Here is a 23,423-nt window from a genome sequence, read left to right as displayed (position 1 = left end):
CATGGTTACTGTTTATGTTTTCGTCATTTTTGTTCGTTTATTCATGCCTCCGTGTAGCACTGCACCGGTGTAGTGCAAATTAAAAACGAAAACGCCATAAGTTAGCGTATCATACTTTCTAGATAAATTGAAGCTTGCTGGATTTTTTCGGATTTATTGTCTTTTGCAATCCTATCTGTAGATATTTGAATTTTTACCTGGCATCTCTGATAAATGGAATCAATGCAGAGTTGCCAGGTATTTTTTTCAAAAATCTGCAAAAATTCAAAAATTTATCTGGATTTGTCTGGGTTTACTATATACAAGGAAATTTTTGTCGGGCTTCATTTTCAGTGAGTAAAAGAAAGGCCTCCCCACCTATCGTATAAATGCCAAAACCGTAAAGATCTAGCGAGGTCTGACAAAATCTAAGAAAATTCGAAAAATCTGGCAAAAGATCTGGCTAGTTTGAGTGTCTGGCGAAGCGAGAAAAATCTGGCATTTGCCAGAAAAATCTGGCAACCTGGAAACGCTGAATCAATGTGAAGTTTTTAAAATGGCTGGATTAGTTCAGGATTGTTTTTCAATAGGAAGTACTGTAGCTTGTACAACATGTTACAATCAAAATATTGAAGGCGAAGTACTTGCGTTTGATCAACAAACGAAAATGCTTATATTGAGTATCCTTTTACGAAATTTTAATAATCATTCAATCACTTGTAAATCTGTTTATTTTGATTCGTTCAAAAATTTTCCTTGACCGCTAATTATTTATAAGAATGTTTGTCCGCTAGTAACACAACTAAGCTAAATGACGTTTTTATTGTCAATCTGGCGCTGTGTAGCGACGTCCAGGTAAAAAGAGAAGTTAACTTGATACCAGATCCACCACTGTCTTTAAATTTGCAACGCGTAAGTATTCCATTTCTGCACCATTGGAAAGTTAATATATTGTCTAATCACAGTTGAGTACACGAGTTCGGAATCAGGTAGAACAAAAAAGACGCCAAGTTTCAGCATTAGCAGCAGGAGTTAGTCCAGAAGGGCAAAATCTTTTCTTAGCAATAGCACGCACTATCAATCAGGTTAGTCGCGTATAAACATTAAAGGAAATGAATTAAAATTGATAATTTTAAAGGTTTCGTGGTCTGGGCCTAACATTGTTGTTTTTCAAGATGTTACTATCACTCCGCCTTATAAAGTAGATAATGTGAACGGCTCACCAGATTCCAGGCAGTTGACATATGTAAAAAAAATTGTAAGTATAGTGCGATATATTTTGCAAGTTTTCTAACTTATCCCTTGTAGGTCGAAAAGCATCTCAATGATAAAGTATCAGCAACTTCAAGCATACCGTCTATGGCAGTCTCTTCAAAACAGTAACATAGTAGATTGAGGGAAAATAACTAAACAGCCCATACCATCAACAGCAATTAGGATTTATGATGGGAGTAATCCAAATCAGAAGCAAGACGTATATAGTCCGATTGATATAATCTTAAAAAGATTTTAATGAATACAACTGAAAACAAGTACCAAAATCCATGTTGTGGGTGGAGGGTGGAAGTATGGTCGTGGTAAATTTGCCCCTGGCGCAATGATTATTAGGTGGCGGCAAACCAATCTTTTGGACTTTGTTTTTGCTCACCAAATCGATCCCTCTAAAGATGGAGTTGAGTAAACTTATTTTTTATTTTGCGCCTCCTATTGGACATTGTTCCGTAAAATTTGTGGAACAGCATACTGGACGAAATACTCGTTTAGTTTGTTGGAGCCGTTTGTTGTTTTTTCCTTAAAAATAGAGTGAAGATTGGATGTTTTCTTCATACAAAAAGAAAACGTGTTGTTATTATACCCGAAGTAAAAATATTCTACAGGTATGAAGTGTTTATTTTTTAATAAAAATAGCTGGTTAGTAGCTTCCAAATAAGGATACCATCTCGGTTGCGTGTCTTGCCCGGCAACTATTAATTTGGTGATAGGCCCGGCAATTGAAGAAAGTTGCTTAGTTTTGGCTTTTTTCATATATCCCTGTTATGCCACAAATGTCATTATCATTGTGATGATCAATACTTGAGTATTGATTACACCATATCATTCGCACGTTTTTTTAATACATGTATCTAATCTAATTAACGGAAGATCTACGATGCGTAGGAAATACTCATAGTTTGGTCAGTGAACAATTTGCTAGTTTATATTCACATTAAGCTCTCTAATTGTGGGGTCCGATTTCTAGTTTGATCGGAAGCTTTACATAATTTGAAACTTGATCGAACATTTTAATCTATAAACATTGTTTCCAAGTATCATTAGTTCGTCAGAAGCGATCACGATTGAATCATGAATTACCGAGTCATCAGTAGCCGAACGTGGAATAGATTTTTCTTTACTATTGTATGTAAAATAAGTCACAAAAGCAAAGGTTGGAGGAAGATGGTGTTTTATTATGTTCATTAGAATCTAGCGTGCAAAAAAGAAAACATCACGTCATTTTTTTGTAGTGCTCCTCAACGCACCTACCTGGAAATAAGTAGATATTAATAATTATGTTTGCGAAGCAGACAGTTTTCTCATTTCACTTATCATGTTACGAAATATAAAAAATCTGTTTTCCTTCTTACAATGTTTTCCAGCTCCACGAGCAATGACGACACTTTGGTTGTCATTAATAACTTGAACTTGAGCGACTAGTCCTGGTTGCTACTCCGTTACTAATCGCGATTAACTGAAATTGTACAGAGAATTTCTAGATGATCCGACCTCGGACTGACAAATCATCCTTCAATGTGCATTTTCTGGTAACCTCAAAACTCATTGATCAGTACTGGCGCCTGCCAGGCCCGGATGTAGATCGTCTAAGGAATGGGAAGGAATGTTAGTCCAACACTTGTTACTAGAAACCGTACACACTACTTCGCACTTCACAAGAGTCACGGGAAAGGGATGTTTGTTAGTATAAATTTCAGTAATGGCAGTATTCCCGTGCGACTTAGTACGTTCCGGTCTTGATTCACAGCTCTTATTTGTGGAAACTGAAGGAAAAGTTGACATACTATCGCGTTACGAATAAAAACTTCATTATTTTTTCTAAATGGAATAACCCGCTACAAAATTAACGAGTGAACAGGATTTAGACAAAATAGTTGATTCATTGTAGTGCAGTGGCGTACCGAGTAAATTTGGCACCATTTGTGCACGCATCATGAGTGCGTTTGTTTATTTCCTTTTACCTCCTCCACTGAATCGCACCAAAGTGCTAGAGCATTAGCTAATAAATTCTCTAAGGTGGTTGCAGATACTTCCACAGAGCTCACTTGCGTCGGTTTGGTGTATGGTTTGCGTAAAAGAAGCGTGGGGCACGCAAAATTGAACAATTTATTGTTAAATTTTCGGTTTTCATAGCAAGGCCAGATCTACTCTCTATTAATTGATGTTTACAGAAGTGTTCGCTCACCATCACGCGCCAGTGATCACTTGGGTGTATTTAGGCGAGAGCACGTGAGAGCGATTCGTGCGAAGAGAATGTTATTCTCTCACACCAGCTTCTTTCAACACAAGCACGCACTCAAAGTCTGTCTAATTGACACTGAGAAGAAGTGCGCTTTCTTCTTTGTGTGGAGCGAAGCAAATGTATCCGCAGTGTATAATTGAAACCTACGCCCTGGTGTATCACTCTAGTGAAATGCCATCTCTGGTGACATATGCTACAAATTATATCATTTTAAATTACCACACAAAAGTCAACAGATTTCACGCGCGTCTTGATTGTTTATTATTTTCACTTTATTATTTACCGCGAGATATTGTGAATTTGTTTCGGATACCGAGAAAAAATTATCAATTTATCAAACAAACAAGTAGGGTAACGAGGTATTTTGACCCACTTTTTTTAAAATATCCACCCTATACTATGTTATGTTTTTTATTAAAATTGTAATATCAACGGATCTTCGCAATAGTTGATTGTTATCATTCAATTTATATTCGTGAAAAAAATAACAAATAATACTTTTCACAGAAGCTAGTCGGAAATTGATAAGTTGAATAAAGTTTAATGAAGAGAAAATGTAGTAAAATGGAATAACCAAATGTAAAATGTTGAAAAAATCTGATAACTGAAAGGAAAAAGAAACTCCTGCAATTGTCGCCTTTCACGACATGGAAGCAGAAACCCAGTGGATCTATTCTTGGTAACTTTTTTCCGCCGGGGTAATAGCAAAAAGCTATGCGTTGCGAAGCGACTACTGACCGATCGCATCGCACTCACTCTGACATACTTGTCATTTTCTTGCTGAGCTTGAATGGACGGAGCTCTGCCGCACGACTCCGTGCGATCTGTTAAGTTTCGCTTCGCGTCGCTTATCGCTTTTTCTCTGGCTCCACCCTTAGTTAGCCGAACATTTTCATCTTTTCAATTTCGCTGAAAATGTTACCGAAATGGCTGCCAGCCATATTGAGCCCACTGGCAGCCGTCTGGCAACCAAGCCAATGCGGGTGATTGATGTTTGAAAGCTATTGAGAATTCTTTTGTGCCATCTGTCAGAGTTGTCCTTTTAAAATCTGTGAAAAACACTTTGAAAATCTGCCAGTTTTATGAAACATTCATAAAAATCTGTAGAAAACTGTGAATTTTGATAAAATCTGTGTTCTGTGCCACAGCATCTGTGTGGCAAAATAGACAAAACAAAAACTGATAATATGGTAACTTTGCCATCTGTTAGAATCTACATACTGAGAAAAAAGTTATAGTAACCGTAACCTGTTTTTCAAGGTCACTTAAACTATACGCTTAAATAGTAGCAAAGATCATGATTTTAGAATATTCACCCTATATATTGTATAAAGTAATAGATAACAAAGTCAACAACTTGACTAGACTATGTGTATTTATGACTTTTATGGCGTGGTCAATATGACAATGGATGTCATCCTAAAAGTATGAACAAATAGTTAAAATGACAATCAGAGGCGAGGCTAAATTGTTCTTGAACACGATAATTTCGAGCAGCAAAATAGTTATTGCTACCATATAAGTATGTTCTTTGGAACAATATAAGAATGTTAACGAGAATAAATATAAAGTTGCCTAGACGAGTGTGAAGTATGAAAGCACTTTTCATGTTGTTTGCATCAACAGAATTTATGTAAGAAGCACATTATCGTATAGTTTTTTTCAACCGACTATGTATTCCATTTGTGTTGACAACACAAACTGTCAATAAGCGCATTTACTTCATAATCGTTATATGAAGATTCCATGTAGCGTTGACGTTAACAACAAAATAGTCATAGTGCTTTATTTAACATTGGCATTGGTATTGTAGGTAAGTAAAGTAAGTCTTGTAGCTTATCTCGCTTCTGTAGCTGATATTGAATTTTTCAACAATTTGCCGATAATGGCTTTGTTTTTCAGGGAAGTCGCATAATTATGCAAATGCGCGTCTCGTAATAAGATCATTAGTATATTTCGGTCATACACCCTCATTGAACATAACTCAAAATTGAGTGACACATCACTCAAATTCATAAAAAGTGCACGTACTCTAACCTATATACTAATTTTTGCGTTGAGGAACGAAATTGTCAAAACTTGAGTAATTTTTACTCAAAATAATAAAAAAATATTTTGTTCAGATTTGAGTAAGTTCAACTCAAAATTTGAGTTTCTTGTTCTCAAAATGAAGAAATTTTTCTTCGTTAATTTTCATATACAAAGTTATTCTTCCTTCTTTTGAATGCGCAAAATAGTGATCAAAACCGTTTCCTTTTGAATGGTTTGGAGTCAAAATTGAATTATTTTGATGATGTTTGATGTTTAAAAATTCAACGCTTACTCTAATGTATGAATAAATTAAGAGAAAACTCATGGCAACGAGTTTATTTTACTCAAATTTTGACATATTGTTCCAGTTTATGAATTTGAGTAATCGCAACTCAAACCATGAGTTATGTTCAAAGAGCGTGCAGGTCTTGTCGTCGGATGAATAGCAGCCCTTACACGTGACAATATTATTGTGAATCCAAAGTATTGTCAATACCGTCAATCCAATTGACTTGGTAACTTGAGTCCGCATTTTTCGAGAAAATCAAGCGTTTGGAGCTTCAAATATTGCAAATGAACATTGAAATATTGAGAGATGAGTTCATTGCACATATTTGACAGTTTCCTCTCTGGAGAGAAAGTATTGTCAATACTCCTTGTATTGACAATAATATTGTATCGTGTAAGGGCAGCTAATGAGAAATAAGTTTTGTGGTTCAATTTTTATGGTTAGATTGAAATATCTAGTTTTTTCATATGTAGGTGGCGCTTTTGATAGTGTTGCTATTAGCTAATAGGTGGCGCTAGTTACGTGCAAAATTAAATTATGTGCTTTATTTTTGGTAATTAGTTTCACAAAAGACATCATATTAACAAGATATCAAAGACATCATATTAACAAGATATCCAGCTCTCATATTTCTCGAACAAATCATAGGCAACATCCTTTCTTGAGACCATGGCGCCCTCAGGCAAGTCCGCATCGAATCACGTACATATAAGTAGGGGAGAGAAATGTCAAATTCGTACGCGCCAAAATAGCAGCACTGCGCACCCATACAATTGTCATGACATGTTGAATGAAACGCCGTGCGATGGCGTTGCTGAATTGAAGATTGAGATCGCTCCAAGCTGACAGGGTCTGAAGATATTCCGGGCCCCTGCCACGACGCCATCTTGATGAGATCAAAATCGGAACTTCAAAATCAGCTGATTGAAACGTAACCAAACAATCAGTAATGCAATTGCTTTACGGTTTACCTCGTTTAGTGCACGAGAATTAGTGAATTTTGGGTCGACTCTTTCACAATAACTTGTCGGTTCAGTAAAAATGCAGCAGATAGTGTTTTGGGACACCAAGTATAGGTAATTTTCACAATTTGAGAATCGCGATGAGTATCAAAATATCGCAGTGTTTGGGGCTCGAAACGCGAGGGGCTTATTGTAATCGGTGTACTTTCAAATGGCTGGTGCTCACATACCGGTGTCAGATGGCTGAGATATTCAGCTCTTACATTTCCCGAACAAATCATTGGCAACATACTTTTCTGCGAGCATGTCGCCCTCAGGCGAGTCCGTATCGAATCTCGTACATAGAAGTAAGGGAGAGAAATTTCAAATTCGTGCGTGCCAAAATAGCAGCACTGCGCATCCATACAATTGACATGATAGGTTGAATGTGATGCCACGCGATGGCGTTGCTGAACTGAAGATTGATTTCGCTCCAAGCTGACAGGTTTCACGCAAGTCCGCCTCCTTTATCCCAGGGATGCCAGGTTCACAGATTAATATGTGTTTCACAGATTTTCAATTTTCTGCATAGATTTTAAAAATGATACAGATTTCTGAAGATGATCACAGATTTGCACAGATTCTGGAATAAATCACAGATTTTCACAGATTTTTTAAATCGAGCACAGTTTAGCACCAAAAAGTACAGAGCGGTTGAGGAAAAAGGTACAGAGCGTGTTGGTAGTGAGACCTTTTTTTGCTCATCAAATTGATTTTGATTTGCTATTATGGTACGGAAAACGGGCACAGATTTTCACAGACAGGATTTTGGTTTGATCACAGATTTTTAAAAAAATGACCTGGCATCCCTGCTTTATCCATCATTCTGGACTCTGGTATATAACAGACTGACGTTTACTAAAAAATAGACAAATTAATAAGAAAGTTCAAAAAAATATAGTTTTTCTAGATTAGATATTAGAATAAAGTACAGCGGATTCAAATTGTTTGCTTTTGAAAATGGCTGGATCGGCATTAAGGCGTCTCATGGCAGAATATCGCCGTAAGCAAGTAAATATTTGTTAATATTAGTTGACAAAATGTTTGTTTTGCAGAACTTACTTTGAATCCTCCCGAAGGGATTATTGCGGGCCCAATAAGCGAAGAAAATTTTTTTGAATGGGAAGCACTTATCACGTGTGTAACTACGAGTTTAATAAGGAACTTAACACATAAAACTATTATTTTACAGCGGTCCTGAAGGAACTTGTTTTGAAGGTGGTGTTTTCACTGCTAAACTAGTTTTCCCCCCAGATTATCCGTTGAGCCCACCGAAGATGCGATTCACTTGCGAAATGTTTCATCCCAATAGTAAGTATTGTTTGAAAATACTCAATTACTTCTGCTATTTGCGATTATCAATAGTTGCGAAGCAGGAAATAAACCAAGGCATTTCATTTGATTATTCATAATTTAAACAAAGTTGATAGTTTCTATTGGCATTTATCACTGAAGCAGGCATGGTGTGTCTTTCCTTGGATAGAACTCTCAGTTGGCACAATGGAAACAAATTGACTGGTCTATTTGATCCGACTTTACCTCTTTTGTAAATATAAAAACGGTCTTAATCCTACTGGTAGTGAGATAATACCTTTTTTATAAATCCGCATTTTTTACATGAATATTCTTCGGTGTCCTTATTTTTCATAAAATTATTCTATTGACCGTCGTTTTGAATGACAGTTTGAACTTTGTAATTTCGGAACTGCAAGTCGGATCAAAAAGAGAAATTGTATGTTTTATGTATATCTATATTAATATGACAAGGCCTTCGGATTACGCGTAAATGGTTGGAAGTACAAAATACGTATAAGCCTGATCAATGTTGATCGAACTCTTTATTGTCACTCATCGAACATGCTCTCTGGTGAACATTGAGAATGAGCACCTTCAATCAGTTTGGTATGCACCATTAATTGGTCATTACAACTTCTTCACCCTTCTAGATTTTGGGTAACATGATTCATTTCAAGGTAATCTTCGACTATTGACTATATAAAATGGTATAATTTCACACCAAGGTTACATTCCTAATTCATAATCATAGTTTCACAATTCATAACTTTCTAAAATTCGATTTTGCTCATGCAATAGCTTTGATCGCGCTATTCCTTTTCGAGCGACAACATTACAAAATCATTCAAATCATCAATTTTTTTTGTTCAAACTTTTTTCTTCTTTTTATTCAATCTTTTCGATCTTCTCGGTTTCGTTTCCGAATCTATGTTCAAAACACTTTTTGGCTTAAATTTTTTACACGCAAATCCTCGAAAGGTTCCTTCGCCAATGGTCGAGAAACCTCGAAAATCATTCCCCGCACCAACATTGCTTTCGTCGCGTTTTGGCATTTTTCTACTGGTTGCTTCATCGTTGTCACTTACGGAAGAAGCCCTTGCTCTTTTCCTTCCTTTTACGCAAGCACTTTATTTGCTGTTCTTGTTCGTATCTTCTGTAACAATTGGTAGGACAACGTTTCCCCGAATAAGTTGATATTTTACGTTTGGCGCAATTGCACGGCTGCGATGTGCCATCAGGGTGACGTTTCCAATTTGTACCTGGAATGTGTTTAAGGAAAATCGTTTCAAAAATGATGCTTTTAACCATCTTGAAAAATTGTTTGATTTATGATTCTTATAGTAAACTACATCACCCACTGCGAGCTTATCAATATTGTCGTGTTTTATTGGTTTGTCTAATTTGTCATTTAAATCCGTATTATGAACTTTCGGAGCAGGGCTTAAAAACTGTTTAAATTGTAGTTTGGGGTTGATCAAATCAATCAATAGTTTGGGTCTATATTTGAATAATCTTTCAGACGGAAACCTTCCATCAGGAGCTAAGCAAGTATTCCTATAGTTGAACAAAAAAATATTAATTTGGTCTTCTATACCTAAATTCCTAACATTTGGTTCTAGCAAGAACGTTTTGAGCACCTCTTTCACAGTTCTTACCGACCTTTCGGCCTGTCCGTTACTAGGGATGTCCGATACCGAGTCGATACTTTGAGGTATCGATACTTTTTTTCAAGAATCGAGTATTTTTGGTATCGATATAGCATCAGAGCGATACTGTTAGTATCGATACTTTTGGTCTCGATACTTATAGTATCGCAACGGATTAAAGTCAATTCCCATTACGACGTAATTTTTTTTTTGTTTCAATTACAGAGGCTTTAACCTTAAGGTCATTCGCCTCTTCGGGCCAGAAAAACTGTCTAAGACTATGTTCAGAGTTGGGAATCGAACCCTGGTGGGCTGCGTAAAAGGCATCGACTAACCCATCCCGCTATACCCGTCCCCAATCGAACTTTTTTTTTCTTCGGATTTGACGAAGCGCCAGTCTCGTGCTTGGATTGGTATGACGTAGACTAGCCGTTGTTGAAATTTGTTCTCGACAATCTCGCTTCTTGAACTGAAAGAAAGTGAACTGAGCGAAAACCATCAACAAAACAGGCCCATAAAGGCCATACTCTCAGAGGATTCAAACATATCAATATTTCACACTCATTGCACTCTCTCTCTCAGTGCGCCTGTGGGATGACGCGAGATTGTCGAGTACGAATTTCAACGAGCGCTAGTCCACGTCATACCAATACATGCGCGAGCTTGGTGCTTCCGTTCCGTCCGTCCCTGGTCCTGTGGTAATAATAATAGTAGTTCAATTTAAACCGCAAAATTAGCACAGACGAGCCGAAGAAAAAGAATATGTGCTTTTACACAAATCAACGACACTCCTAAATGTTCAATAGGAATTAGCTTTTAGTGTAGTATCCGTGTATCGACATAAAGGTTATGATATGAAATTTTTTGAGAAAATAAGTGAAATGTGAAATTCTTTGAAGTGGACCAAAAGTCATGAAAGGCGAGGTGCAATCTATGTGGCAAGAAATATGCGTATACTAGTTTCACAACAAATTTATGGAAAAACCTGCTGCTGCTCAAGTATCAATTGATACTTACAGATATCGATACTTTATTGCCTTTTGATACCATGTATCGATACCCAAAATTTTGGTATCTCGATACCCTAGGTATCGATACTTTACCTTCCGAGTACCATCCCTATCCGTTACTGGATGGATGGTAAGGTGGACTGGTAAACCAAACCTGGCAAAAATACTAATTATTTTCGTAAAATTTCGTTCGTATCTGTACCAAATTTCATTTGTTCTTTTTTCTATTCATTTAGAATAACTATCAACAACTAATAAGAAGATTTTTTGCTCAAAATAAAAGAAATCGGCATGCATTCTACTGAAAGGCCTTGTAGTAGGAGTCCAAGAAGAACTTATTTTTGGATTTTATTTTATTTTATTTTATTGTTATTAATTCCATCTGACTAAAGTCTACATGAAATATAATCTTATATTATATGGTTACACTATTTTTAATCCGTGTGATAAATCGGCAAGACGGTTCTCTGAATTCGAATAGTTCCTCAACAGATGTAAAAGTACGAACCAGTGATGTAAACGGCTCATGATATCCAAAGTTAGTGCGATGGAAGCAAAGTACAAGAAATGAGCCATGACGCAGAGATCTGGATGGTACTCGGATGTTCAATGATGACAATAGTTCAGAGCTGTCAACTTCGCCATTCAAGAGTTTTTCAACAAATCCAGCCTGTTGGATGCAACGACGTCGTTGAAGAGTTTCCAAATTTAGCAGCTTGCAACGATCAACATAAGGTGGGAGATTTATCGGGTCGCGCCATGGTAGGTTCCGCAGTGCATATCTGATGAACTTACGCTGTACATTTTCTATCCTCAAGCTCCAAGTCAATTGATTAGGATGCCAAACGATTGAAGCATTCTCCAGTATGGGCCGAACGAGTGAGCAGTAGAGTGCTTTCAAACAATAAGGACCCGAGAAGTTTTTCGATATCTTCGTAATAAACCCTAATTGTCGGTTAGCTTTTGCGATTACAGATCGATGCATATTGAACGTGAGCTTTTCATCAAGCAGCACACCTAGATCACTAAATTGATGAGTTCTGCAGGACGACACCATCAACAGCATAGTCGAATGTTAAAGGCTGTTTGATGCGGTAATAAGACATGACTACGCATTTGGAAACACTCACTGTCAGCTTGTTTCGATGACACCAGTCGACAAACTGATCCAATATTGCTTGAAGGCGAGCGCAATCATCAATGCATCGAACAATAAAGTAAATCGGTCGATCATCCGCATACGCCAATTTACATCCGGGCATCAGAACTTGCAAAATGTCGTTGAAAAATAAAATGAACAATAACGGACCAAGATTTGCTACCCTGGGGTACTCCGGACGAATTAGTGAAACTTGATGATTTTGTTGAACCAAGCTTAACACGTAGTATTCTACCAGTTAAATAAGATCTCAACCAATTTTTAATACGGTTAGAAACTCCTAATTTTGATAATTTTGCAAATAAAATCCCATGGTCAATCGTATCGAAAGCAGCTTTAAGATCAGTATAAATAACTTCAATTTGCGCTCCTTTCTCCAAATGTTCAAAACAAGTTGTAACGAATTGGAGTACATTTGTGGTAACTGATCGCCCCGGCATGAATCCGTGTTGATCATTCGAAATATAACGTTTAACTTTTTCGAGGAGAGCACTACTTACGACAATTTCAAAAAATTTATATGCGGCTGAGAGACTCGTGGTATCACGATAATTTGCAACATTCCGTTTATCACCTTTTTTGTGAACAGGGACCATAAACGATTGTTTCCAAATAGCCGGAAATCGAGATTCGATAAGCGACTGGTTAAAAATTCTGCATAATGGCTCAACAAGAACTCTAATGTTTCGGCAAAACACTACAGAAGGTAAGCCGTCCGGACCTGGTGTGAACGTACTTTTAAGTTTGCGAGTAGCTCTCATAACCATATCAGGTGTAACATGTGGCATATCAAAATCGACCAGGTTATCAGGAACATCCCTAATGGCCAAATCAATTTCAGACGTTGCAACGGAATGGGCAGCAAACACTGACGCGGAATGAGTGGCAAACAATTCACATTTTGTCATATCGGCTGATGATTCAGTATCATCTAAGAAGATACTAGCAGGAATTGCAGAGTTCTTTCTATTGGAATTTACATAGCTCTAGAACCTCTTGGGTTGTCGTTTTAAACTATTTTGCACTCGTAAAACGTATGATTTATAGAGTGACGAGTTCTGGTTTCGATACTCTTTGGATTCTAAATGAAAGCTGCGTTTATGCTCAGTTGAACGATAGTTTCGTTTTCTCTTTAATTGATTTCAGATAAAGCGGTGAAAAACATATCGAAGTCGATTTTATTGTAATCCAACGGCAACTCATCATCAACGGTATAGTGATCCAAAGGCAATTCCGAAGCTGCAAACGGAGTGCTAATCATCAACGGCGGATGGTGACGATCAATCGACAAGAGCGGTGAGACGGACGCAGCAATGTCGACTACCATATCGTGGGAGCAGAAAACAAGATCCAGTGTGCGATCTAAATAGTTGCGAATAGGGTTCGTTTGTCGTAAGTTGAAAAAGTCCATACTATCAACTAATATCGAGGCAGCTCTCGGCAAAGTAACAGAGTTACTAGAGTTACGAAATTCGTCGTCTTCCTGGCTCCAGAATATTTTAGGCTGATTATAGTCGCCGCATTGCAGGACGTTATCTGAACCATAACTTATTAGCTCGCTAATTGATTCAATATGTGCATACATTATATAAACATCATTGCTGATATCAGGAGGAATATAAATAGCACATAACAATAGTCGCTTACATCCAATCGACATCGATACACACATTTGCTCTAAAGCTTCTCCATTGACAACGTTGATCATTGAGCTGACGAAACGATTGTGCACCGCAATCAATACTCCACCAAACCTCGATTTTTTGCTGTTTCTATTATTACGGTCACAACGATACACATTGTACACATTGTCAAATAGCTGCGTTGAGTTTATTGCTGCGTCAAGACCAGTCTCGATTAGTATGATCACATCAAAATTGCTTTCAAGTGTGTTGCAGTTAAAATCGTCTATTTTACTCCGCAATCCTCGAACATTTTGATAATATATCCATAAACGACAATCGTCACGAACAGGAAGCTGCAACAGAGAGACATCAGATCTCGAAATGATAGGTATAGTAGAATACTCGCCTCTGGTGGAAACCCTAGGGTTTTCACCGTCTGAAGAAAACGTCCGAGAGTAGTTGTCAAGTATAGTGCAAACCCTAGAGTCTCCACCGTCCACAGAAAGAACACCCATATTGTTGTCAATTCGTCGTAAATCAGTTACAACTGACTGAGATTGCTCGAAGTCCTTTGGTTTTTTGATAAATCAACAAATTCACGGAATAATATACCATCAGGCCAAATGGAAGCATCGAGAGCGAGATGTCTCATCGATGGGTCAAGGAGATGAACCTAAGGTTGGTCACATTCATGTCCTTTGGCACTAAACGAATAACGTCAACCGGTACAGTTAGCTTCAAGCAGCGAGAAATTATTTTCTGCATATCATCGGTTGTGATCAGAGGGTGTAAACCGGACAAATAAAGCCAAAATTTTGGTTGACTAAAAATGGTTGTCAAAGATGGTACAGATAAGTCGCTTATGTCAATAGTAGTAGTACCGCGATCAGATGGTACTTCGATCGATTGGCCTTCATTACCACGGCGACGTTTGACACCAAGTCTTGGCCAATTATTATCCTTCGTACGAATCGGAGGCTTGTCTGATAGAGAGTCGACATTTTTGTTCAATTTTTCGATTAACTTGAACAGCTGATGCACTTGTGTCGGTAAACCATCTTCAAATAATTCGCTGTCGGATGACGAAGTAGCTCCAGATGAAAGCTTGTCGGAGATATATTGTTTAACACTCTTACCGTTTAATTCGTTTCGGCAATTTGGGCATACGAACAATGCCTTTCCATGCGAGAAGAGCTCTCTATTGGCACGGCTAAAATTAAATCCACAACACTGCTGGCTGATATGAAAATAACATTCACAGAAGCCACAACACAACGGCTCAATTTCGTTTATTTCCAACTGACATTAACCGCATTGTTTTTTGGTCTCCATGATAGCAAAGCGCAGTACAGAACAAAGGCAAATATAGCAGCAGACGACGATCGATGTAAATCGGGTTCAGTTTTGTTTATTGATGCGATAAAATACAATATAAATATATTGTCCAGTGACGATGGGCTTAAAGTACAATATGATAATATACACAATAAATGAAATAGACGAATATGTCACGAATTAAAAAAACTGTTTAGCAAGAACGAAGTAAGCGTTTTATATAGTAACGAAAAACATATGATTAAAAACAATAGCCATCCTTTTGCATGGTTCACATGAACCTACAAAACTTTCAATGTCCTCACTGATACCGAACCAGTAAACAGACCGACGTACAAATTGCTTCATTTTCACGATTCCGGAATACACGTGTAATAATTCTAAAATTGCGTACTGCATTGATTGTGGAATGAGTACTCTTTCCTAAAACAATATACAACCATTATTTTTTATTTAAAAGATATTTTATGCAGGCCTATTTGTGTACAAGCTTTACGTGGCCGATTTAGCTGAGTTTTTGGATAAAATTTTGTATTGGATCTCGTTGTCACCCTTTTTCTAGGGGGAGAGGAGCTTCCATTTCCTCCTGCGAGGATTGAGGGGCAGTTTGTTCGTGGTTCGTCTCGTCATCCATTGCCGTGGTATTGTTGATGATTTCGTTGCTAGTTGCTGTAGATGCGCCTTGTTGTACATTGTTTGCAGTTGCTGGTTGGTTGGATGGTAAGCTGTTAACTGCAGCTGGTGTACTTTGTTCTATAGGGGTTACGTTGGATGGTTTCGTTGAAGGGGATACTTCCCTGCTGTTGGTGACTGTCACAGGTGTACTGGGGTTGCTTGGGGTTGATGTGAAGGAAGCACCGTTGTCCTTTGGTATAGTTGTCTCCTTGTCCGGTTTATCACATGGCTTACCGTAGTGAACAGCTTTTCGGCAATATTGACATGTGGCCATCTGATTATCATACGTAACAAGTGATTTGCACGGTATTCTTGTATCCTGACCGAATGTCACATAAGATGGTATAGGCCTCCTCAAGCGCATGTGTAACAAACGTACGCCATTTAGAATACCAGGGAAAAAAATCTTCCACTTTTCTTTTTCGATAGAGAGAATCTCCCCGTATTGGGACATAGTTTTGCGAATATAATAATCGGTGACGCTTGAGTGAAGATCATGCACACGCACTTCTATAGCACTATCTTCCATATATACTGGAATGTTGTACTTGATATTTTCATGCTCCACATAGTGCACATTATTATTGTCTTTAGCGAATTGAATTGCATCTTTATAGAACTGGATATAAACAACATTATTGGTCTTATTGCATTGAAGTAAATGCACACGTTTAATGTCAAGATGCATTTGCTCCTTAAGCAAACCTTCAAGTTCTCGTATCGAAGGTCGAATTTTGCACTGTCTGAAGTCAACAATAATTGTATTCTTTCGTACCGGCGGTAGCTTTTGTTCGTTTGGTTCACTCATTTTCGAGGTCTATTGTTGACTACACAATACTGTATTTGGTTTCTTCTGTCCCCAACGTAAGCAGTTTTGTTTTATCGTTTTATGGATGAGATGTAAACCCAAACTGATAAATAAAAAAGTACGGGTGTGTAATGTCATAGACATAACTGGATGTCGTGAATACGAATATGACACGCTTTATTTATGCTTCCGAATTCGAATTGGTAGTTGATCGATTGTTTGAATTGTGCAACTTTCCCCTCTTTCATTACTAGAATTTTAAACGATGCGCCTCTACTAAATTACAGATTAGTTACATTAAATATTCTGAAACACAATTAAATATTATGAAATAAGCAGTATAGCTCTTTATAATAAAATAATTGTGGCTCTGACAAGAACTTTTTATGAAAGCGTTCGTGATGGAGAGTGACGAGTTGAGTTAGTTCAGCACGCAGACTCTGAACCCATATTCCGGAACTAAGCTCTGAAACTTGAAGACGATTTTTCGCCATGACTACCAGAATGGGTTGTATAGAGTACAGTAAAGTAAAAATCCGCATAATTCTTTAGGAGTATTATTATGGTTCTAAGAAGAACCGAATAGACGAAGTCTGGAATAAAGAACTGGACCCTGAGGTCAAGAACTAAATTTAGAACCAATAACAGGGTCAGAATCCAGTTTCAATTTAGTAACTCAAAACTGAAATTTCGAAACTCAAATCAGTTCCGGAATACAGCTCCAGAATCCAGTTTCAGAACGCTAGCTCTGAATTCTAAACCTATATTGCGGAACTAAAATCTGAAACTTGAACTTCTCGTTACGACTACCGAAAAGCAAATGAGAGTTGCGACCTGAGCGTTTAAGGTTTTAACCACGCAGAAGGTACACTCTCCGTCGCTGCTGGTTGATGGTTTAACTCCCACGACGTCTGCTTCCATCGAACGCACGAAAATAAATGATCGATTTTCACCACGGTTCCCTTTTTATACGCATTCAGTTGAAGATATGTGCCTGACTACCTCAAAATCGTCGTTCTTGCGCGAAAAACCCAAGCGAAAGTAAAGAGTTATCCGTATTGTTTTCAAATTTTGAGAAAACTTAATTTTTGAGTTGTTTGTGGTTATCTCACACTGTTCAAAATATTATCCTAAATTCCTGATCATATTTTTGATGAAATGATGTAAGAATTATGTTGCTACCATTAATACAAGTCGAGATATTCACGATTAAGTTCTGCCCATTCTTCCATATGGCTAATTTTGAAAAGGCACCCCATAGTAAAGTAAGTCGTATTCACGACAAAACCATTGAAGAACTCTAAATCGTGCTGATTTGCATAAACTTTTTTGAATTGTTTATCTATACGTTCTGGCCAACCATCAATAAAATAAGTCTTCAATTTTTGTAAAAAATGTATCTTTTTCTGTCTCAAGTGCAACACGTGTAAAATCAATCGGTAATTCATCACTAAAATTATTATTTTTTATGCATTCTTCATTTAAATCACTCGGAACATTCTACTTCAAAGGGAAACGGGAACAAAAGTCTGCATTACCCATGTCGGAGTCTGGCCTTTATTTATTTTCAAAACTGTAAATTGATAGTTCTGAAACGTAACGTTGTAACCTTGTTACATAAATAGAATTTTTGCCAGTTTTCCCAAAAATGCCCACTAAAGGTTTATGGTCGGTATATACAATGAATTGATGTCCATATACATATTTTTGAAATTTTTTTATAGTGCAGACTAAAGCTAACGCTTCCAGATGTAAGATAGGGTACTGTTTCAGAGCTGTGTTAATTGAAAATGATGTGAAAGAAATTGGTTTCTCGACTCCTTCCACTATATGTGATATCACTCCCCCTAAACCGTAATTACAAGCATTGGTAACCACAACACTAGGTTTGTGTGGATCATAAAATTCCAAAATATTTGTATTGATCAATTCAGTTTTATTATTTTCAAAAGCATTTATCGTCCCAAAGAAATTGTGTTTCTTTTTTAACAAATTGTATAGCCAGTATAATTTGCTTGACAAATTGGGAATAAATTTTCCGTAGTAATTTAAAAGGCCCAGATAGAATTTCAATTCCGACACATTTTTTAGAACCTCGGTGTCACTTATTGTTGCTATTTTATCTGGAGATGGTAATATACCTTTATCCGAAATAATATGACCCAAATATGGCAAAGAATATACGAAAAATTTGCACTTGTTCCAATTCACCTTGATATTAACTTTTTCTAATCTATCGAATACTTTAAAAAGTTTTTCCTCTTTCATGTCACGTCCTGCGACTAACACGTCATCCAAATAGCATGAAACATTTTCTAAATCAACTAAAACTTGATCCATCACTTGCTGGAAAATTGCAGAACTTGATGAAGCTTGAGGTAATCGGTTGTATGTAAAGACTGTCCCAGAAAGTATGGACGCAACCGAAAACCGCTGCCATTTCGCAATGGTTCAGAATCTGCAAATTTGTATGGCTGCGTCCTGTTGTCTATAGTCTTCTCTAATCACTGGTGCAGTTGTTTATTCGTTTTCATTAGTTTGTTTCGAAATGCGTGGACTTTCAGCAGAACAACGTCGAAAAATTGTGTACAAATGGTTCACAGAGCGCGGACTGTCACTGAGAAAGATAGCAAAAATGGAAGAAGTAAGTGAAAAAGCCGTGCGAAATGCAATCAGGAAGTTCGGTGAGGATAAACCGAAAACGAGTCGAAAAAATGGTCCTGCTAACCCTCAGTTGGATAAACGTATACTGAAAGTGTTCGAGAAAAAGAAGGAGGTTTCAGTTCGGGATGTGGCCAAAAAAGTGGGCACTTCGAAGTCAAATGTTCTTCGTGCTAAAGAACGTTTGAATCTTCGAACCTATAAGAAGCAGAAACAACCAAAACGTAGTCCGAAACAAGAAGCATCGATCAGGCCGAGGGTGCGAAAGCTGTACAATACGATACTTGCTGGAAATTTGAACTGCATAATCATGGATGACGAAACCTACGTGAAACTCGATTACAAATCCTTGCCGGGACCACAATATTATACGGTGCGAGAAGGGCAAGTGTTAAACCAATCATTCGAAAAATTTGGCAAGAAAGCTATGGTTTAGCAAGCAATTTGTAGCTGCGGTAAGATTTCGAAACCCTTCATTACCACTGCTTCAATGAACAGCGAAATATACATCAAGGAATGTTTACAAAAACGACTTCTACCCATGATTGGAAGCCACAAGTATCCTGTTGTCTTCTGGCTAGATCTTGCTTCTTACCACTAATCTAAATCAACGGTAGAATGGTATACCCAAAAGACATGAATCCACCAAATTGCCCACAACTTCGACCAATTGAGGAATTTCAGGCATTAACGAAGGCACATCTTAGGAAACATGTCTTGGCAGCCGAAACCAGTTCGAAATAGATTGGAAAAAGTGTCAAAACTTGTCGCCAAGAAGTCTGTACGGATTTTAATGAGGAATGTTCGCAAGAAGGTGCGCCAGCTAGTCTCATGGCTTAGTAGCAAATGTTGAGAATAATATTCTGTTTTTTTTTCATAAATACGTTTATTTCTTAAGGCAATTTACATAAGTTTTTCTTCGCCGTATCATCACTTTTACATAGAATTCTTAACCTAATATAATACTAATATAGTAACAGCGATTTGAGTTTAATAGAACATATTCCTCTTATTTTTTAAATATCATATTAGCTATTTCGTTATTTATTATTAAATCTACTTAAGAACATTATTTGAACCAAGCGATTTACTACTATAAATTATAAGATAAGCTTAAATTTTTATACATTTTGTTGTTGATTTCGTAACCTATTTTGAGTTTGTTTGTATCAGCACATCATTTTTATTAAAATTTTGCTATTAGATGAACTAATGGACGCAGTAGGAGTCAGAACTAACCCTCAAAAGGGTCAATTATTAAATTGAAACTTCAATTTTCTTTATGAAATGATAAAGAAGTTTCATGTAAGAAAGGTCACGACAAGCAAGAATGTCTCGAACTGGCACATTGGATAGTCTACCTTGGGTACGCAAGGAATTTATTAGTTGAGATCTGACATCACGATACTCCACGCATGTCCAAACGACATGATCAATATCGCGATAGCCTTTGCCACAAGCACAATGATTAGTTTCGGAAAGTCCAATTCGAAGGAGATGTGCATCTAACGTGTAGTGATTGGACATGAGTCTGGACATCAAACGAATGAAGTCCCTACTCACATCCAGCCCCTTGAACCATGCCTTTGTCGAAATTTTAGGAATAATTGAGTGCATCCACCGACCCAGATCATCTTTATCCCAAGAAGCTTGCCAGCTGGCAAGTGTTCTTTGGCGAGTCGCGCTATAAAATTGGTTGAAAGCAATCGGTCTCTCATAAATTTCACCCTCCATAGCACCACGTTTGGCTAAATTATCGGCTCTTTCATTGCCTGGAATGGAGCAATGAGCCGGGACCCAGACTATAGTGATTAGATAATTATTATTCAATATGTCGTTCAGATACTGTTTTATTTTGCCCAAGAAAAACGGTTCATTTTTGCCAGCAGCGTTTGAGCAAATGGCTTCAATTGCACTCAGACTATCTGTGAAGAGGAAATAATGGTTTGGAGATAATGTGACGATTACATTCAAGCTATAATGAACTGCTGCTAACTCTGCTATATAAACAGATGCAGGTTCTTGAAGCTTGAATGAGGCCGAAACATTATTGTTGAACATACCAAACCCTGTCGCTTCTTCAATTCGCGATCCGTCCGTGTAAAACATTTTCTCTGAGTCAATATGCCTGAACTTACTTGAAAATATTTTTGGGATTTCCATAGAGCGTAGGTGATCCGGGATTCCACGCACTTCGCGCTGCATGGATGTGTCGAAAAATAAAGTTGAGTCAGGGACATTTAGGAGGCTGACACAGATAGGAATATATCTTGAAGGGTTGATTTCTTGTGACATATGGTTAAAATATACTGTCATGAATTTTGTTTGAGATCGAAGCTCGACTAGTCGTTCGAAATTATTAATTACCATGGGATTCAGCACCTCACATCTTATTAGCAGGCGTGATGAAAGCTCCCAAAATCGATCTTTTAATGGAAGAACTCCCGCCAGAACTTCAAGACTCATTGTATGTGTCGAATGCATGCAGCCTAAAGCAATTCGCAAACAACGGTACTGAATTCGCTCAAGTTTGATAATATGAGAATTTGCAGCGGAACGAAAACAAACGCATCCATATTCCATCACTGAAAGTATCGTTGTCTGATACAATTTTATTAGATCTTGTGGATGAGCACCCCACCAAGACCCTGTTATTGTTCGAAGAAAATTTACTCTCTGTTGGCATTTCGTTATCAGATACCTAATGTGTCCTCCCCACGTGCATTTGGAATCAAACCACACCCCGAGGTATTTGAAAGTCAAAACCTGTTGGATCATTCTTCCCATCATATGGAGCTGAAGCTGCGCGGGATCATGCTTTCTTGAAAAGACGACCAGCTCTGTTTTCTCCGCAGAGAATTCGATACCAAGATGAACAGTCCAAACGGACAATTTATCTAAGGTATCTTGCAATGGTTTTTGCAGATCAATAGCTTTGGATCCAGTAACTGAAACCACGCCATCATCTGCCAATTGTCTTAGTGTACATGGGGTTACTAGACAGCTGTCAATGTCATTCACGTAAAAATTATAAAGGAGCGGACTGAGGCATGAGCCTTGCGGGAGACCCATGTAACTAATTCTGAGTGTTGCCAAATCGCCATGTGAAAAATGCATGCGTTTCTCTGACAAAAGGTTGTGCAAATAATTATTTATAACCGCTGGGAGTCCATGTTGGTGGAGCTTGTCTGAAAGAACATCAATGGAAACTGAATCAAATGCTCCTTTAATGTCTAAAAATACAGATGCCATTTGTTGCTTTTGAGCGAAGGCAATTTGGATGTCAGACGAAAGTAATGCAAGGCAATCATTCGTCCCTTTATTTCTACGGAAGCCAAACTGAGTATCTGACAACAAACCGTTCGTCTCGACCCAAGTGTCGAGACGTCGTAGAATAATTTTTTCGAACAATTTTCTGATGCAGGACAACATCGCAATGGGTCTATATGAGTTGTGATTGGAAGCTGGTTTCTCCGGTTTTTGAATGGCGATAACTTTCACTTGTCTCCAGTCAGGTGGAACAATATTTTGCTCAAGAAACTTGTTGAACAATTCCAACAAACGTCTTTTTGCGTGGTCGGGCAGATTCTTCACCAAATTGAATTTAATTCTGTCCAACCCAGGAGCGTTATTGTTACAAGACATGAGTGCTATGGAAAATTCCATCATTGAAAAGGGGCTATCAATGGAATCATCATTTGAAGAAGACTCCCGAAATGCTATGCGTAGGAACAGAATCTGGACAAACTTTCCTCGCAAAATCAAATATCCATCGATTCGAGTACTCCTCACTCTCATTTCCTACGTTACGATTCCTCATTCGTCTGGCCGTATTCCAAAGAGTGCTCATTGAGGTTTCTCTTGACAAACCTTCCACAAAATGTCTCCAATAGCTGCATTTCTTAACCCGAAGTATGTTCTTGTACTTGGTTTCTAAAACCAAGAATTTTTCAAAATTTTGAGGAGTTCCTCCTCCTCGTTTTAAAAACGTCTTGAAAGCATTTTGTTTCGCGTGTTTAGCATCTGAGCACTCTTTGTCCCACCAAGGGTTTGGAGGCCTTCTGTTAGACGATGGACCGAGAAATCGTTTGGTTTGTGCTTGTTCTGCGGCCTCCAGAATCGAACAAACGAGGAAGTCATATTCTTCAAGTGGGGGGAGCTCTTCCATTGAATTTAAGACACTTGAGATATTACTTTGGTATTTAATCCACTCAATATTTTTTGTCAAATCATATGGAATATTACCTGAATTAGCAATACATTTGTTACTGCTAATTGAGATGATGATTGGTAAATGATCGCTACCGTGTAAATCAGGAAATACTTTCCAGGTGCAATCTAGTCGAATTGAAGTCGAGCAAAGAGATAAATCTAATGCACTTGGATGTGCCGGA

At 37.7% G+C, this 23,423-nt stretch overlaps 2 protein-coding genes across 2 annotated transcripts in view; both read left to right on the top strand.

Annotated features, from left to right (window-relative positions):
* Window positions 1-488: 488 nt before the first annotated feature.
* On the top strand, window positions 489-1,520 carry LOC131440633 (LSM12 homolog A). The gene is made up of 5 exons (XM_058612093.1): window positions 489-659; window positions 758-891; window positions 945-1,064; window positions 1,118-1,237; window positions 1,288-1,520. The coding sequence occupies exons 1-5, from the start codon at window positions 536-538 to the stop codon at window positions 1,360-1,362; spliced, it is 573 nt and encodes a 190-aa protein (XP_058468076.1). The 5' UTR covers window positions 489-535; the 3' UTR covers window positions 1,363-1,520.
* A 6,110-nt stretch (window positions 1,521-7,630) lies between these two features.
* The window catches only part of LOC131440635 (ubiquitin-conjugating enzyme E2 G2), a 39,360-nt gene continuing 23,567 nt past the window's right edge, over window positions 7,631-23,423 (top strand). Inside the window, exons 1-3 of the mRNA XM_058612095.1 lie at window positions 7,631-7,817; window positions 7,870-7,951; window positions 8,007-8,125. Of these exons, the coding sequence (XP_058468078.1) occupies window positions 7,775-7,817; window positions 7,870-7,951; window positions 8,007-8,125 (244 nt within the window). The 5' untranslated portion in view covers window positions 7,631-7,774. The remainder of the gene's footprint in view (window positions 7,818-7,869; window positions 7,952-8,006; window positions 8,126-23,423) is intronic.

The sequence above is a fragment of the Malaya genurostris genome, chromosome 1 (assembly GCF_030247185.1).
Source record: "Malaya genurostris strain Urasoe2022 chromosome 1, Malgen_1.1, whole genome shotgun sequence".
NCBI lineage: Eukaryota > Metazoa > Arthropoda > Insecta > Diptera > Culicidae > Malaya > Malaya genurostris.
This window is presented reverse-complemented; position numbering and strand designations above follow the sequence as displayed.